Source organism: Cyprinodon variegatus, unplaced genomic scaffold (assembly GCF_000732505.1).
Source record: "Cyprinodon variegatus isolate N-32 unplaced genomic scaffold, C_variegatus-1.0 Scaffold46, whole genome shotgun sequence".
Lineage (NCBI taxonomy): Eukaryota > Metazoa > Chordata > Actinopteri > Cyprinodontiformes > Cyprinodontidae > Cyprinodon > Cyprinodon variegatus.
The window spans coordinates 464,974-484,009 of NW_015150499.1; the positions used below are offsets into that span (position 1 = coordinate 464,974).

The 19,036-nt window shown below is 38.3% G+C and overlaps 1 protein-coding gene across 3 annotated transcripts in view; it reads left to right on the forward strand.

The window, feature by feature from the left end:
* The window catches only part of LOC107082045 (FERM, RhoGEF and pleckstrin domain-containing protein 1-like), a 71,547-nt gene that overhangs the window by 8,949 nt on the left and 43,562 nt on the right, over positions 1-19,036 (forward strand). For all 3 annotated transcript variants that reach the window (XM_015370479.1, XM_015370477.1, XM_015370478.1), the window contains exon 2: positions 1,735-1,940. In XM_015370479.1, coding sequence (XP_015225965.1) covers positions 1,761-1,940 — 180 coding nt within the window. In that variant the 5' untranslated portion in view covers positions 1,735-1,760. The remainder of the gene's footprint in view (positions 1-1,734; positions 1,941-19,036) is intronic.

Genomic DNA, 19,036 nt, shown 5'->3' on the forward strand with positions numbered 1-19,036 from the left:
CAAAATGAATTTCTTTAAAGGGACATGGGGGAGTGTTGGCCTTGTGGTTTAGCTCTGAGAAGGTTGCAAGCAGGTCGGACTGGTAAGCTGTGGAACCGGGCATTTTCCTGGTGGGCCGGTCCTGAATTCAGAGTGCGTGGGCCAGCCCTCGTTAAATAATAGCGGCCCCAACACTTACTCTCCGGCCGAAGCACCTACCTTTGACAGTAAATAACTCAAGAAGCTAAAGAAGTAATACTATGTTAACTACCATCTAAAGGCTAACGTTTCCCATCTTCATGCATTGTTGCCAGGTTGGGATGTTTCTCAATCTGGCAGTTTAGGATGGTCGTCTATGGGTAAAAAAAAAATTTCTTTAGATTTATGGCCTAAGAGATCAATAGACATTGTTTCAAATTTGGCGAAATTTCGTATATCCCGGCGGTTTATGAAAATTTTTTGGGCTGGAAAATGTGAGTCAGTGACATCTGGCAAAGCTGCTGATGTGGTGAGTGTGGACGTTATGCAGCAGCAGTCACTGTGGCGTCCGTATTAATAACCAAAACTAGTAAAACCGCATTGTAGAAGTCTTGGTGATGGTTGTCGTGTGATGCTTGGAGATAGATCGGTTAATCCATAATGTGTGTTTGTATTGTGTTTCACATTAGGATGCACGCTTGGGCCAGTGTAGGTGGAAAAATGCCAGGGCCAAAAATCATTCCCAGTCCGAGCCAGGTTGAAAGTAGCCGGTTCTATTCCCACAGCCTCTTCTCTGGGTTCCTGAGCAAAGACCCTTAACCCCATACTGCTCCCCGGGCGCTGCACAATGGCAGCCCACTGCTCCCCAAGGGGATGGGTTAAATGCAGAGAGTTCATTTCGTTGCCCTGTTCTTATGATGGTGTATAAAACGCTGGGAGAAAAAAAAGGAAAAAGCAGCTAGCTAAGGGGAGTGGTTATTATGAAAAACATTGTGTTTAAAGCAGTCAGTTGGCTGTTTCCGCTGAACCTCCCTTTAGCTCCAAAATGTGTTCAAGCTGAAGGTTTTTCACCCTTTTCTTTGAGTTGGTGGATTGGGTTGTGGGTTTACAGGCCAAAGATGGAAACTTTGACATCGTTTTCCAGATACGTCTGGTGGATCCCTTGGCATTTTTAGGTCAGACGGTTTAATTGTCCCTCCAGTAAGATCTAGGAAGGCTCTAAGCCATTCCCATAAAGGAAGATTTTGATCTGAAATTACTCGAGGTCCAAACAACAGAATAATTGATCGTTTTGACATCTGCTTTTGACATACATTACGTATCTGCTCTTATTACTCTACATCCACCACTCTCTTAGTTCCCATCACCAGCTACATATTTAGATGTTTGACATGTCACCATTGAAACCTGATAAAACTGGCATGTCTGATTTTGGCCGTGTATTGCTCCTATGGTTTTCCTAATCGATTTGACGTTGAACAGACCCTTTTGGTATTACCCTCTTGCTCTGTGATTCATTTGTCAGATTAAATTAAGATTGATCAATGCTTTGAAATGAGAAAATGCTGGAATAACTTTTTTTCATGCTGTAAATGAGACTCCCACAGGCAACGATTAGGAGCCATTAGTGCTGAGTGTAAATATAGCATGTAGCAGGAAGGTTTCCTCTGGTTGATAATGATTCCTTCTTTTAATTAGAACCTACGCTATTAATACTGTGAACAACAGAGGGTTTGAGTGCTAGCTGACTGCCTCTGTTTTTCTGCTTTAACACAGGCTTTCAGTGAATATCCTAGAGCGCCATGGCAGAGCCAGATCAAGAGACCATCTCCTCTGGAGCAGGTCAGCGTCTTGGAGCCCCCGAGACTCTTGGCATCAGCACTTTGGACCCCGGCCACAGGCCCCCGGCGATGCCCCCTGGAAGACGTGTCACTGTCAGGGTCCGTATGTTGGATGACACAGAAGAGCTTTTCGACGTCTCGGTGAGTTGCTTTTTTTCTCCTTCCTAATGGCAGCACTATTACAGGAATCAGACTTCTCGTTACTGCAGTGTTTCCATTTTCATCTTGGCTGCAGCAGACTGGTAACAGGTTGGCATGGCAACTGAAAGTTGCATGCATGAATGAAGGGATCCTTTCAGAGTAATGTCAGATCTCTGGTTTATTATGGTCTAGTTTGCTGCTTTCCAATCATCCAACCGGTCTTAGTTTTGTCTTTTTTTTTTTGTCCTGACAGTCTTTGGGAAAAATAATGGTTTAGTTTTTACTACAAAAGGTGTGAGCCATTTGCTATATAATGTCATGTTGTCTTAGCCATCAAGTGAAAACAGACAGGTGCATGTGAAAAACAGGAATGTTTCTTTTGCAGTAAAAAAAAAGCCACTGTTTTCATTCTATTCAGTCAGTCAGGATTTAAAGGATTTACTCGTCTCACTGTGGTTTAAATATAGACACAATGGAATAAGCTTGTTGCACTGAATAAGTAAAAGTCAAATACAAATTAGATACTTTTGGAGAACGAATGCTTTCTTCAGACTGGTAATACCTTACATGGAAATGTGTTTAATTATGTTACCTGAACGGGGAGACATAAAACAACCCGGATCCATTATTCACCACAGTTTGGAGATAAATGGTTGAACTGTAAGTGCTTTAAGTAATTCTCTACTCAAGATTAATCCACAACTGAGAATTTTTTACTGCTCTTTGTGTAAAATGTTCTACTTGGTACAAAGCACAGCTTACAGGGCAGAGATGGACATTGGTTTAAGCCAGTTAGTAAAAATTGAGAATAAAGTAAATGTGATTTTTATCAACTGCTGGTTACAGTATCTGCAGCTGTGTGAGGAAATGCTGACATTTGTACTGTCCTTATTTGAGTATTTATTGTTTAGAAAATAAATGGTGCTGTATTTGTGCTCTGATGAGGGTCTTTCTGAGCAAAGGAGGAAAAAAAATCTTCTCCTCACTCGGAAGCAAAATGATAAAAGCTAAAATTTCTGTTTAGTTGGATTATCTTACATTTTTAATCCGTAAAAAGCGACATCCTGACATTTAAAGCAGAGCCACTTAGAATTTTGGCTTTAGTAAATAAGAGTAGATCTGCACCATATTTGGAAACAGGGTTTAGTATTACCTGCAGCTCACTCTTTGTCATTTAGTGCCTTGCTAACTAACATGTGTCAGATATGGACATGTACTACAGCAAGACTCAATCTTATTGGCTGAATATCTTGGCCATAAGGAGTGTGAATCCATGACAGTTTGAAATAAACAAAGAGCATTAAAACAGAAGAGTTGTTTTTTTTAGGTTTTTTTTTAGAATGAACGCTGCACATTCAGATTTCTGCACAAAATTAATGCTTGTATAATAATTTATTTCTATTGACCTCATTTAGCAATCTGAAGGACGGATTTGTCTATGAGATATCCTGCTCTTTTATATGAGTATTGTATTTAGTAGTTATTTTTTATCTGTAAAGATTGGTGAGGAGGTAAAGATTGCTACTTTTTGTAGATTTATGTGTTCAGTTGTGCAAAATAAAAGGATGGAGGTTTTGGTATTTGGATTTCATGGTGGAAGTAATAAAATACATGTGCTCTAGTCTCATCCCTGGAAATGATTAACAGGTGGCTCAGTATCACCCGGCATTCTTGCATGCTATGGAAGGCTGCTTTCATATCTTGATCAGAAAGCTGTTCTGTGTGCCTTGGTGCTGCTGATGAGGAGTTAGAGACTTGGCCATACAGCTGCTGGCCTTCAGGTGCTTTCCCTGCATACATTTCCTGTATGCTTTACTAGAAACCTATTTGGATCCAAACCTAGGACTCTAAATATGAAATCCTTTTTAAAGGCTTTCGTCTGCACAGAGAACTTGGATCTTTAAAGATGCTTTGATCTGGATGCAACATCTGGAATCTTTCAGCTATCAAATGTTTAAACAGGTTCTGTCACATTTCCTTTCTTACAAACACCTTGCTAATGCTATACCTTTAAAGTGACATCTCATTCTGCAATGAGGTAAAGCAGGTTAGGACAGCATCATAAATCTATTCCTGTCCACTTTCAGTGGTTTAAATTAGTATGCAACCAAAGTATTGCAAGAAAAAAAATACAATTTGAGCTTTTCTTTTTTGTGTGTGTGTAATAGAATACATCTTTTTATTGCCAAAGCAAACTCTCACACTGAATGTGAATATGATTTTAAAAATTAAGTAGGCTTATTTAGCAGGAGAAGAAAAATCCTGAATGTTAAATGTTAATTGTTGTTTTCACTATAGCGCTGGATCGTCATCTAGTGGTTCGTCTGTTGTCAGTATTTAATTTTTACTAGACTACACTTGCTGCTTCCATGTGTGTATGTGGGAAACAGTTTCTGTGCTGATTGGGCTATAAACGTAAAATGGTACTGCTGAAAGATGAAATGGTATCATATTTTTCATATAATGCCACTTTGTTACAAAAAAAAAAAAAAGAAAAAGGAAAAGTTCACTATTCGTTGCACCCAAACAAGCCTCCAATTGGCTTCAAAGAGAAAAAATCCCACAGCATCCCAGATTGACCATAAACCCTACAGTGGGCATAGGACCCACTTTTCTTTGCACTTTTTCAATAAAAAGAAAACATCAATGATTGAGTGATCTAACCAAAGAACATTGATCCATTAGAGGCTCAAAGGCAGTTTAATTCATTTCTTTCTTTTTTTTTTCTTCCAGCACTATTTTGGAGTGTGAGATTATGCTATATCAAAATTGCTTCAATCTAATTAAAGGCTTTTTACACAGGATTCTTTGCCAGAGTTTTCAGTAATACGTGAATCTAATACTGTAAATTCAGAACACTTTATTCTAAAAGCAGATGGATTTTTCTGCAGCTTTGAAAAAAGGTTTTACAGTCAAATACTTTTATGTGACCATAGAAAATGTTGCACCACTAGAGCAAGGTATGCATTCTGTTGCCATTTCAGTAAGTAGCCTTTAAAAAGACACTGAGGGACTGTTGTCATGCAGATGAGTTGCGGTGATGGTGAATTTAAAAACTCAGGTTGGAGCGAAACCAGCTAAAGATGTGGCTCAGGAGAGGGTCACAAAAGAGCCCTGCTAACAGAATGCTTTATTCACGCTCAGTTTAACACACATTATGCCCTCCATCTCGAGCCGACACTCCAGATAACAATCTCATTGGGTTTACTAGGGTTTTTTTCCCCTGGAGGTGAAGGTGGAGTGTATTTTCTGCAGACCATGCTTTGGTTTAAGGTTGATAAATCAGAAAAGAAGCAGTTTTTCCAAACCGTTTTCTTCCACTCAAGTTTAATTCAAAACTACAGGTTTATTTTACATACATACATACAGTACCTACTCACTGTAAAATATCCTCCTTAGTATCTCTGAAGAGTTTTGGTTGAACTTTTAGTTTTAGAAGCAAATTACTCTTAAAGATACAAAATACATAAATTAGTCTGTGCCAACTGTGAACTCATTCAGACATTTATATTTTATTTTCACAGATGAACATGTTGTATTTTTCCAGATTTTTTTTTTCTCAGATTCTTTTTCTCTTGAAACAAACAAAAAGCCTCACCTTGTTACTGATACCAAAGGCTTTAGTTGCTACCCGTCCGTGTAAGCCGGGTAGGTTTCCACCTCAGCGGGCTAAGTATCAGATGGTTGGGAAACAAAAATGGGCCATTGAACCATCTTGTGGGTCACATACCATGCTGTGGCCTACTTAGCACTCTGGCTGTGAACATTAATTTGTTTTGATGATGGCGTCTGGCACAAAATACCTGGACTTTTATTAGAATTTGGGCTGAATATTTAAAAAAGTGGACGTAAATCAGATTTAATTCTTGTAATGGTAGGTTTTGAGGGAATTGCAATTTATTTCCTTAATGATGCTTTTCTGTTGCTGGAAGGAATCCAGACTCCAGCTCTTAATCTATGTTCTTCTCCTGAGGCATATATCCCCCCCCCCCCCCCCGACTGTGTCTGGGCTGATGTTAAGATGCTCATACACACTGCTGGAGAGTGATGGAAGTTGTCTGTGAAATGTTGCAGCATGGATTCAAAGGTTTAAAGGTGGGGGAGGGGTTGTAGAAGGCTGAGTGAAGAAAAGAGTCATCATCCTGTCATTTGATAAAGGAGACAGATGTTGGCAAAACCGTAACGCTGAGTCAATTTAATTTAGTTCATTTTGTTTATATATCATGGATTCATAAAACATTAGGTTAGGTTCAGATTCAGTCCTAATTTATTCCAGTGCATTCACATAGTAAGAATAGGATTAGGGTATCTAAATCTTGATTAGATTTTAATTGTAATCCAAAACAATCAAATTCAGTAGATCACTCAATGATAGTTATCCGTTCTTGCACTGAGGCATTTTGCATTGCAGCAGTTCCTCTTTCTAAACGAAACATGAAAGGTAGGAACCTGCTGCAGAACTATTTCCAGTAAAGAGGGATGGCTAACCCATGAGTAACTTATTGGAAACAAAAGCGTTCAGAAATTTTAATTGCTTACTCAGGTAAAGGAGAAATAGAAACACTAGGCGAGGTGCACCTTCTATGGGAAGACATACAAAATAAATAACTGACAGTAATCAGTGATTTCATCCAGCTACACACAGTCCGATAATACCAGCTGAACTTCATATTGAAATGAAAATAAATAAGTAAAGAAGACATAGTTAATATCAGCCAAGGTAAACAAATCACTTGGTAAGTATTAGCTTCCATAGCAGAGAAAAGAGAGAAGTATACAATAAATACCAGCAATAGTTCTGTAAGTTGCTGTATGCAAGAGAGAGGCCTTGCCTCCTTATTTCACAGAATCACTAGACACATTTTAATAAAAAAACAACAACAACACAAATAGAATACATGAGGCCAATGATACTGAAAGCTCTGTAAATTTTTTTCATACCATATCACTGTGACAGCAGTGACTGGTGCACTTTCCATGGAGACCAAGTCAATCATTGTATTAGCTAATTTACTGTAGTTCTTTCTATTAAAGAGAGATGTGAAGCTAAATGCAGAACAATTGCACATTAATGGCAGCTACAGGTTTGTCAGTAACTAAGTTCTAATGAGGCACAGCCAAACACAGCAGCGCTGGGTCAAGCATACCTTCTTTATAAGGTATAAAGACAGAGAACACTAGGAAGATATATGTATGATTCATGATACTTGCTTTTAATGCTGTAATAGAAAACTGATTTTAGCAATACAGTGTTTAACCGTTAGGTATTCAGGCAATGTTCCTCTGGTGTTGCCCTACAACTGCTGCTCGTTTTCTCTAATTAGTTACTAAAGAAAGACGCCACTACAATTACACTCCTGTCAACTTCTCGCCACCCAGCGCTTTACTCATTATCCTTACTGTGCTTCAACTTTATAAAACACTATTACACTGGCAAATATGAGACTTAATAGCAAAGTCATCTCTGTGCATTTTTTCTGTATTAGGGGAATTTCACCTGTGACGCTCCTATAAAACTGCAGAGTAATGCTGTCACTTTCTAAGACATTGTGACTGTAAAGCCGACAGCACATTTAGCTTAGCCTAAATATAAATGCAGAAAGTGAGTATTACCACTAGTTAATTTAATGGAAATGTTATCACCCCAGATTAGATTTTTATGCAAACATAAATGATCTCTAGAGGAGAAACCCTCAAAAGAGATAGAAGGCAAAAAGCAGACGGTAGGCTTGAAGCAGAATTTGCTGTGTTGCATTAATTGGCGGTAAAACTGAAACATAAATCAATAGCATTTAAAGCTTTAATAGATCTCTTTTAGAGTTTCTATCATGTACTATTCTCTCATTAGTATTAAAAGTGAGATTTAACAGCCATATTTTCATATATTTTTATTAGCATCCTTGTATCTAATCTGACCAATCCAGCAGCACAGGAAGAAAACAGGCTATTTTCGTTCACCATGTTAATGTTCCCCTTTGGGTTTGTAAACTGTGGCAAAAGGAGATATTCATTTTTATGACAGGTTTTTCCATTAGGGAAAGAAGCTGAGCATCCATTTTCTATATTAACATGCTGCTTTGCCTTACTTAATGGTTTATCGCTACCATTTCCAGTGCTTGTCACAGCCGAACAACCTGGAAAGTGGTTTAATAAGTTAACCAACGTATTTTAGCATGTGACCAGCTATATTTAACCAATTTGGTGATCCAGACATCAGATGCTACAGGGGAATTTTTTTTTTTTAAATAGATTGCCTCAAACCTCATGCTTTTTAGTCTGAAACCTTTTGAGAATCCAGGAAAGCAGAAGCCACCCAGTCAAAATTGGGTAATGCCACAAAAGAAAATAGCTGGACTTGGCCCATTTAAAAAGGCTCACTATCATCCAGTCTGCTTTCAACAATTACTGCAGTAAGAAGCAGTTAGAGTCAGTAAATCTAGAGTACCTCATTGTCATCTAAATTATAACTGTAAAGTCTGGACTGGATGAGTAAAAAAAAGGCCTTGCATTAGCTCACTCTTTTGCTACTTCTCTGTAGATAAGGTAATTTTTTTGTAGGAAATTTCTATTTAATCATTACTTTATCGCCGCTATTATCTGACATCTTCCAAATCTTTGCGCATATTTGCTTGAAAGTTTTACTTTTCAATGGACAAATTGGTGGCTTTTATAGTAAGATGCACATAGTAGCAACAGTCAGCATAATTCTCTAAAATAAATCCCCTAATATGTTGAAGAATCTTGAATTGCACCACAATCAGCATGCATTTTATTTAAGCATGTTACATGCTTAACCTCTGAAAGGTTCTTTGGGACTGATGTTTCATTAGTATATATTTTCAATCTCTGCATGTAGGGAAGGCAAAGCCAAGAAGAAGAAAGGCATTCTGGTCTTGAAGCAGTCTATGAAATCCTGTTAACTTCCGAGCTGCAGCATGGACATGCTGGGATTCTGTCACATCGCTTTAGAGAGGAAAAAGCAGACACAGGTCATAGATGAATGATTTGGTGCAATTTCTTTCTTGAGGAAGTGTAATAAGTTGTGCAGAATACAATTTTCATTCTTTAGACGTGCTGGAAATTCAGAAGAATATGCGAGGCATTGCTTCCTTTTATAAACTCTCATTTCGTTTCTAACCACAATACCATCCCTTGTCATGAAGTAATGAGTCATGCATGAGTAATAGTTGCTTTAACTGAGATTAACCACGTTATGAACTCAGCCCTTTGCTTCTATATGTGGCTCTTTCATTTCTTTTTCATTTATGATTTTAATATTGCAGCTTTGAGAATTGACCAATACTGATGTTGTTACTCATTATGTTATAAAAGGCTTGTTCAATTCGTATTACTCAAGCAGAGAGCAATAGTCAAAAACATTAGAGATGAGAACAACTGACCACTTTATTATAAACCAAAGAGTTATCAGGTTTCAAGTTTCTATTACCCAGCTTATGTTGAAGATTTTAGGAGCAGGATTTTTTTTTTTAAGCTTGTATCAAACCCAGTATCTGAAATCCATTCTTTAAAATGTGTAACAACTGTTCAAATGCATTTATAAGTTGGAAGAAAGAGTAAGAAATGACTTTTTGCACAAAGCTCTTCTTGTGTGTCCTGCTGTATTTGAATCATTTTTTAACTGTATTGGCAATATATCTTTACAAAGGCTTGAACCTAATGTCTGCATTATAGAAAGTGCTTTAAAGTGGTTTAATCTTTATTTATAGAATGTGTTTTATTCTATTTTATTGGACAACCTTGTACACAGTTCTGTTGTTACGCAAATGATACTTTGCTCTATTTACCTGTGAAATGCTCTGATAACGTTAGAAACATACCTTCATGAGATTAAGCCCTGGATGTCATGCATTTCTTTTTTTCACTATAGCCTTGGTTAAACAGAGTTAGCTCTATTTCACCGCATAAAACCCACTAATTCATTTTTTGAACATTATTTGAAGGAGTGATCTTGTTGTTGGACGTTTCGTTAGTTATTTCCTAGATTGCTTGTTTTTATCATGTTCAGAAATGCCTAGAGAATAAAAAGATGTACAAATAAAGTCTAGATGTGGAGAACATTATATCCCACCCCCACCATCTGTGGGTGGGGGCAGATTTCTTTCACTCTGAGTTTTAAATGAAAGAAGCTGCAGTGTGAATGGCATATCTATTATGCTGTATCTCCAGAGTCACCAGCCTTTACAGCCTGTTGGGAGAGACAATCAGAGAGAAGCCTTGATCCACCGAGGAGACTGGGAAATACCGGCATCCAGACATCTGATTTATGTCACCGCTGTCGCCTCTGCTATCGTTTGTACATTTGTTCACTTTTGGGAGCCTGCAAATAGAAACCTTTTCTTACATCTCTTCCTAAATTCCTCTTTTCCCAGCGGGGTTGTTTCTCCGACTTTAATCAGTTGTTGTTCGGTCTAAGAAAGCTCGTGCAGTTGCCTTTTGTGGCTTCCAGCCATGGTGAGAAATTATTTGTCGTTTATCATCACTTACTTTTGTTGACTTGCAGCCACCAGCACCACAACCCCTGAGCTATAGGAGTGAACCCTCCAGGGTTGGGGCTCATATTATGTTCCTGTGAACATGCATCAACAGGAATTTCATCTATAAAGGAGTTTCTTTTTGAAAGGGCACATAAAACACATGATTGGAGATTTTTTTTTGGTGGGGGCTTGCCATTCTCTAGACTTGGGTCTTCTTTTGATATCTGCTGTTGAGGAGTAAAGTAGGGAGGGGGTTATTGATGTGAGGGTGCAGCACCAGCATGGGGTGTACAATGCTACAGATCATTTCAGACTGACATATGGAGGTGACACGCCCTTCTTTGCAGTGAAAGTTTTTTTTTTTTGTGATACATAGGATGTGGAGCATGGTATCAACTTTTTAGCTTGTTGCTGTTTACTGCTAAATTGACCTAGATTCTCTGAAAGTTTGCATTTTGTATGCTGTACAGGAGATTGTGTTATCAAACCCTCAGTGCTTTCATAAACCATAAAACGGAAAGATATCCTTGCTGCTGCAGAAAAAGTGATGTGCAGTTTGATTTTATTTCAGTGAACAATACAGTAAAAGAACAGGCAATTTAAATGCCATAAAGGATTCCAGCACTGCTCTGTCTTCTTAAAATTCTCTTAAACGTTCCTTGTGTGAACTCTGAACCTTCAGGGGCTTGTCCCTCATGAGATGAAATTGAAATCTCACAGTGGGTGGGATGTGGTGTGGATCCGGAGGTCATTTTCCCATGCACATACATCATTCTTACAAATATCCTGAAATCGCTGGAATGAACAGAACTGTCTAGAGTCAGAGCTTTGCAGAATAGGAAACCACATGTGTTCTTTTGAGATTGAAGCAATATTGCATTAAAAAATTAGCATAGCTGGACCTAAGTGTTGTACTTGAGATGTGCATTATTTAAAATACATTTTTTAAGTGAGGTTTTTCTCTTGCTAGAAGGAGATCAAATAAGATGACCGGCATTTTTATTCTTACTTAACTAGAAAAAATAATATTTTATGCATTTATAGTATCTGTTTCAGGTAAAATATCTGTTAAATGATACATCTAGGCATGCTGATGCAACATTTCTTGACAATTGATGATTTACAGAGAAAATTAGGGAATTTTATCTACTTTTTTTCGTTTTTCTTCAGGGTTTTTCCTTTCTGCGTCACTACAGATGTGTCCACAGTAAATTTTTTGTTGTCCTCCTTCATTTTCTAAACGTCTCTGCAGTAGCTCCTTCAGTCCTCTGAGGTTCGGGTCCTGCCACTTTTAAAAGTATCTTTTGTTCAACACACCTGAAACCAAAGGCTAAATTACCTCCTGCAGTGCACTCAAGTTGACTGGGTCCTTTTAATAACCTCATTATTTCAGTCAGGTGTGTTGAAGCAGAAGAGCATCGGGAAGATCAGAGGATTCCAGTGCAGGGAGGCAGTTAAGCAAACAAATCATGTTATTAATCTCAGTATCTCTACAATCAGATATCCCCATATGACCAACCTGCTTGATTGATAGTGTTTTAAACAACAGTGTTTGTGGATCTTCCTGGAATAACGAGCTGTTTCAGCAAGGGTTTCATAGTCTACTGCAAATATATAAAATCTTTCTGACCTCCCCTTTGTCAAGAAACTCAGAATGTTGGACCCAGAATTCAAGGCGAGACAGTCAGTAGGAAAGTTCAAAACGTTTATTAAAATAAAACAAAAACTGAAGTGGAGCTGTGGCTCGCGGACACTGCAGGCGGGGGGGCGGGGCACCACCCAATCTCAGACACTCTGGTTTAACAGTCCAGACCACGAATGTCCCCTGTGCTGCAGTCCCAGAGGTGATGCTGGAAGCCGATCCTGGTCAGGGATCCAGAACAGACAGGAACAGACGGAACAGGCAGAATCCAGATTCAGGCAGGAACAGAAACAGGTGGCAGGATCCAGACTTCCAGGCATCCACAGGCTCCCAGGAGGGTTCAGAGTCTGACTGGGACCAGAAGCATGACCAGGTGGTCACGCACAGGAGCAGACAGGATCAGGTGCAGACAGGCAGGCTCAGTGGAAGAGGGTAGCCGAGACAGGACGTAGGAACCGGAACTTGAAGCAGGACTTTAAACTGGTCTCCTCCCTGGAGCCAGGCTTACTTTGATAAAAACTGAACCTCCCCCCATAATGAGCCAAAAACCCAGAGGACTCCGCGGGGGAGGAACAGTGGATGATCAGGAGACGAGACAAACGCCAAAACCCTCTTTCCACTGGCTGCTAGGATCCAGGACACGAACCAAGGAACAAAAACTAACATACAGGCTAACAGAAAGACAAGTAATGATCTTGCACTGAATGCTCAGGCTGAACTGAATTTAAACCAGAGGAAACAGGTGAGAGGAATAAATTATGATTGAAGCAGGGAGGGAAAACGGCAGGTGAGAGGAATTACTAATTAAGGGAGAGCAAACAGGCCAGATCATGACACCCTTCCCCTTATCTTAGTCTTTCTTTCAATTAATTATTTAATTTTCTCCTTGGGTGTCTTCATCTGTGTTTCCTTGTGGTCTTAAAAAGTAGAAAAACAGAGAGAAACTAGAAACTAAACCCACAATGAAGATTTCTTTCTTTCTTTTTTTTTTTACTTCTTACTCAATTTTTCAATGGATCTTTTATTCAAAATATTTTCCGGATCTCGCTTCAAGCCTCTGATGAACGCCTCTTTTTTTTCTTTTTCTTCTGGCACTACTTAAGAGCTGTTGCTGAGATTGCAGTTAGTCGTTCTGTGCCAAATCTAAAGCACACACTTTTGGATCTATGGAGTCTGTGGAAACATTTAAGCTTTTTAGACTAGCTTGATGGAAAAAATGACACGCGCTTTTCAAAGATGCATGCAGTAGTCGATAGACTCTGTCTAAAGCAACGTCTTGATTAAACCTACAGATGAGGGTTTAAGTGAATAAATTGCATGAAGAATCCTCTTTATTGCAATGGCAGATATTTACATCCGATCGCAAAGCTTCACTTTTCCCCACAGCAGCGGCAGACTCATCCAGCTATGTTGCTATAATTTATTTCCCACTCCATTATTCACAGTAAGTCCAGAGCGAAGAGGCTGAACCAGCACAGAGCCACTGAAGGAAGCTGTCATCCTATGTCTGGCATTATATGCTGTGCTGCCTTCTATACTGTGCACAGGTGCTTTGGGAAAACTGGTGCTGCTATAATAAGAGTTGTTTCTATGGTAACCAAGATGAATGTGTTCTTTGCAGAGGACCTACATGTTTGTTTGGTTCAGATGTGGGTGAATTTGATTACCTTCTGATTTTCCCACTATTTTCTCATTTGGTAAATGAGGCGCAGGATAAATATAATCTGCGTTTTTCGTAATCTAGTGACAGTCTTATACGGTTAGTTCACAGACGCCTTACAGCCCATGATGACATCTTTTTGATCCCTGTTAAGCTCTTGACCCTGTGACTGAGCCGGCCCGTTTTCTTTGATCTCCTTTTTTGCATTTGATGGTGAAGTCCTCTCCAGAGAATGTTTGCCTCAGCAGCTTCGCTGCAGCTCTGCCACTCTTCAATGAATTATGAATTTCTCATTCAGATTCAGGGGGCTAATTAACATGTCGGAGCCGACCGGTGGTGTGGCATCTTGGGATTATCCTTATCCTACTGTGCCTTATTTTATCGCTCTGCTTTTGCTTCACCTTTGCTGCTCTCCTTTCCTAAAGTCCCGATGAGTTAAGGACTTATCTCCTGCCATGTTTGAGGACTAATTAAAACCAAATTTGCAGACTGAAGTCAGCTACTTGATGCATTTTTTTTAACATGTTAAATTCCTCTCAGCTGCATTTGTGCAGTCCACCTTTATGTCAACCTTTGGTTTAATTGAAGTTTGGACCTTTTTGGATGGACAGAAAACAAACGGGCAAAATTATTTGTGTGGATGTAGCACATATTTAAGAGGGGATTGAATCCTCTGAATTTTTTTTGTAACATTGCAGCCATAAATTTGAATTTCATTTATGTTGTATAGGAATACAACTACCACAAGCAATTCCTTGTTTTTCAAATGCAAGTAAAATGGCTTTTTTTGGGGCTCATTGTGGCTTTCAATCATTTTCTAGAGCCAGCTATTGCTAAATGTGTCTCTACCCCACACACTTAGTGACTCAAATTTGTTTAGTCCCCTACTCTTTTTAAATATGGCTTGGTCAGATTGGACGTGGCTTACATGTATGTGAACATATATTTTTAGGTCTCGGATCAAATCATTTGAATATGATTTGATCTGTATAATTGTTTGAAGATTGAGCTTTAACTTGATATTGGAGTAAGTTTATTTTTATTTTTTCAATATTTCAAAAGAAACTCATGTCTGAGTAATTTCTTCTAAGTAATGTGCAGCAATAGCTTTAAATATATTTTATATTACACACTAGTGTGATGATGGGCCATATACATATCAATATATGTATATAATTGGGGATGTACCTCCATAAAACCTTGGGATCATTTCTATATCCAGTATTGCTGTTAGAATAGAGTTCCTCTTGACTATATGAAAAACCAACCATATTCGTGACATTTAGGTCTGCAACTAACCATTTATCAACTAAAATGATTAATATGTCATTTTTTTTTATTAATGCATTCATTATTTGATAGCAAAAGGTCCCTTGAAGAAGACTTTTATGAAATGAAATCAGATGAAACTAAAACCTTTCCACTTGAGGAGTTCTGGATAGGGCATATTGACAGATGAAATAGTTTTTTTTTTTTAATCTTAAATGCAAATGTTTACATTTATTTTGTACAATTTTGGTATAATTACTGCTCTAAGTGGGTTCCTCTGTCAGCTAAGATTCTCTAAACTCAAGATGTGGGCTTTAAGGAAATTTTGGGTGGAGTCGCATTAATAAAGGGGCGGTTTGCAGGGTTTTAGAGCCTTATGTGCCATTTATTATTAAGACAATGTTTTATATCTAACATTATTGGGCTCTTTTGTTAATCTCTTACCACACAATATAAGCTTTTTAGAGCAATGCTGGACCAGTATGACAAAAACAAATTAGTTGTCTCTAATGAAAGAAATATGAATTTGTCTCCTTTTCTTCTTAGAGGATAAAAATTGATTCTGCAGGTTACATTGGAAGCTTCTTAAACCAGAACGGCTGTTTGTTAGTTAAAAAAAAAAGAGTAGCAGACTGAACCAATGTACTTGTTACAAGTGTAGTAAGTACTGTAGTTTATTCTATATTTCCCAGGAGACAGGATAGTGCACAGCATTTACTGAAATCTTTTCAAAAATATTTAACATTAATGACTCTATGGTTACCTACTTTTCAAATGTCCGGGAATATTCCACATGGGTGACACCTTGTATTTTCCAGATGTTATGAAAGCTGTTAAACATTTTCTTTCCATTTTACAATTAAGTCCTGCTTTGTTAGTTATTTGCATAAAAGCACAACATAATTGTGTCAGAGTTTGTGGTTGTAGTGAGACTAAAGGTTCATAAGGTAAAACTGCTTGAGGCTCCAGTAACCTGGATACTATTCCATAGCTAAGGATGAATACCATCAAAACAAGAATTTGTTTTCTAATCTGCGTGTCTTTACTTAGGCTCATTTTTTCCCTATCATTCTTTCCTTAGGAATGCAAGTGCCTTGTTGACCTCCGGAGCAGGAATCCCATGACTCTTGATTTCTTTATATCTAGTTGTGAAAGACCGAGAGCTTTTTGTCATTATCAAATCAATTGCGCTAAAGAATTTGTGGTCTTATTCCAACATATGAGTCTTAATCTTCCTCTCTTGATAACTTAGGAGTTGTCAGAGATTGGCAATGCTGCTGCTGTGAAATCATTCATTCTTAGTTTTTGGCCAACTTTTGATGGATCCGTCCTGTTTGTGTTTTTGTCGGGGACAGACATTGAATAAGGGCTCATCGATGTTAAATGCTGACCCAGCCTTCATTTAACTTCCATAAAGCGGTTCATCTCAGCTGGTGTATTACCATTAGAAATGTCATCAACTAACATTTCTACCTCGATAAGCAGTATTAAAACAGATACTGGATACAATTTCTGGGAGTGCAGCTACCCATTTGTTAAGCCATGGGGTTCTTAAATGTAAACCCACAGATATTCCTAATTTGGTTCAAACTGTTTGCTGATTACATTTTTTCACACGTGAATTGCTGTTTGCTCTTTGTAATTTCTTTTTAAGCTCTGTAGTTCGCCTGTAACAATTACTAATGACGTATGCATATGACAGATTAACTGCAATATCAGTTAGTAGAACAACAGTTCTCAATTATACCTTAATCTTCTGAAAAAAAAAAACCAACAATAAAAAAACAGTCTTCCTGAGTTATGGTGTATGTTTCTCTAGAATAATAAATAAGATGGTTGCTGATGGATTCATACTTGGCAGCCTCTGAGTACAGCAGCCATGCTGCATATATGAGGTTGCCATAGAGATCTTTCCTAGTTAAAAAAAAAAAATCCATCACGGTTCACTTAGTGCTGTGAGACTCCTAGCCCAGATTGCACCCACAGTCAGCGTCTCCAGGCTGCTTTTAACCCCACAAACCTAAAAACACCTCTCTTATGCAACGAAACCCACATAGTGGTCGCTCGTTCATTGCTTATGAATTGTTAAATCAGTCAGTGGGTGATTTCACTCTTAGAGCACTTAAACTCTAATACTGTGACCCAGTATCTGTATTTTCAGGCTATGGTGTTCTTCAGAGACATTCTCAGGGTGTGGTGTTTGAGCTATTTAACTTGCAAAAATGCTGGTTTTGGTCAGAGTAGTTATAGGATTGTTATAAGTCAAATCAAGCTCGTGGTGCACCTTAAATTACAGCAGAGATTAGTTAAAATTGTATATCAAGTTCTTAAAGAATCCTAGCTGGCTGCCTCCAGTTCCTGTGGTGATGTTTGACCTGCAGTTGAGGGAAACAGCATCAGTGGCTTAAATTTCTTCTTTAACCCTGTTTGTTTGCTGGGTTGTGGCGTGTCTGCTAGTTTCTCCAACATGAAGCTTTAAATGTAAGATTTCAGATTAGGACAGTGTGCGCTGCTGTGAAACTCGGGAGGAGGGAGTGATTTAATGGCCTGGAGGTTTAATCTGAGCTGCGTGAAATGTAGAAGGGAATGGCAGCAAATACCGCAGCTCTTCAGGTTAGTTCTACAAAATGCATCTGAATGGAGTTTTAAAATGTAAACACAAATGTTCCAGAGAAGTCTAATGCATTTATAACCACTTTCTGAGTAACTAATTCAGAGCTGCTGTGCTTTTCAGATAAGAAGGTAATCTGAAGATTCTACCCAGAGGAAATTGGATATAATGCCATGTCCTTCTATTCATGCTGCATGAAATGAAACAGATTTGGTTCTTTATCTATGTCCAGTCGACTTTATCAGGTCTTAATGAGATCATATACCTTTAAAAAAAATACTTTGTACAGATGGCACCCTGAGTGTTTCTCTTATTTAACCATCAAGAACGCAGACTTTAAGAGATGGAGTTGGGTTTGGGATCCCAATTTTAATGTTTCTGTTAGGCAAGATTATTCAATTAAAGTAGTGTTCAGAGAAACCAGCAGCACTCACTGCAAGGAGTTGATAAGAGAACATTTTTGTTTAAAACACAAATGTCTATATCCTATTGCAGTTAGGGGTATTATATGGTTTGTTAAAAAAGCAAAAGCTTTAAAGTTTGAATTGTAGATTAAGAGCAGTAGAAAAAACATTGATTTACTGATACCGTAAAGCAAAGACAAAAAGAGTTGAACATTGAATTTGGCCATGTTAGTGATATGTATGGCTAGGTTTTGTGAAGAATTTCCTAGAGAATGTCAAAAAAATAACAAGAGCTCCCCTGTTAGTCTTGAAATCTCTCTTAATGCTCCTGCAGAGTTTACCGTACTTGTTTGGAGTCAAGTATTACTATTAGTTTATCTGTTTAACTCGTTTTTCAAAACTGGATTTGCAAAACTTATAAAAAACCCACCCCTGACAGTACAGCAGACACATGAACATAAAGCAAAATTTTTGCCATTGCGTATGAATAGCCAGTGTCACTCAATAATTTACCTTTTAGGACAATTGTTTGACATTGACACTCAGCTATAGGTAGGTGGGACATGTAGAAAATACTTAGGCTCTACTGTTAAATCCTAAACGTCTGCAGACAGTGCGCACAGAGTTTACTCTACTGTTAGTATATGCACAAGTGCCCCATATCCACTCTGTCAAATCTTTAGTGGGAGGCTTGAATAAATCCCCAGAATGAGTTCTCTGGTTTTTAACTGATACTGAAAATGGTTAACTAAGCCCTCTTTCAGTGTCCTCTTTAGTGTTGTTATTAGGGCTCGAATTGAAGGCAACAGGATTTTGGCTCAATTATTTTAGGTGTCAAAATGTCTTCGGGATAAACTGAGCGGCATTCGGGTTCCCTCCAATAAAGCCTGTTTGTGGTTGCCCTGACCCCGATAATGGAAAATCAGGTTCAAGTGACCTGATAAGGATCAGAACCAGTTAAGGTTCAAATTGTCTGTTTGCTATCAGCTGCCAATGTATATACATTGGTCATCCT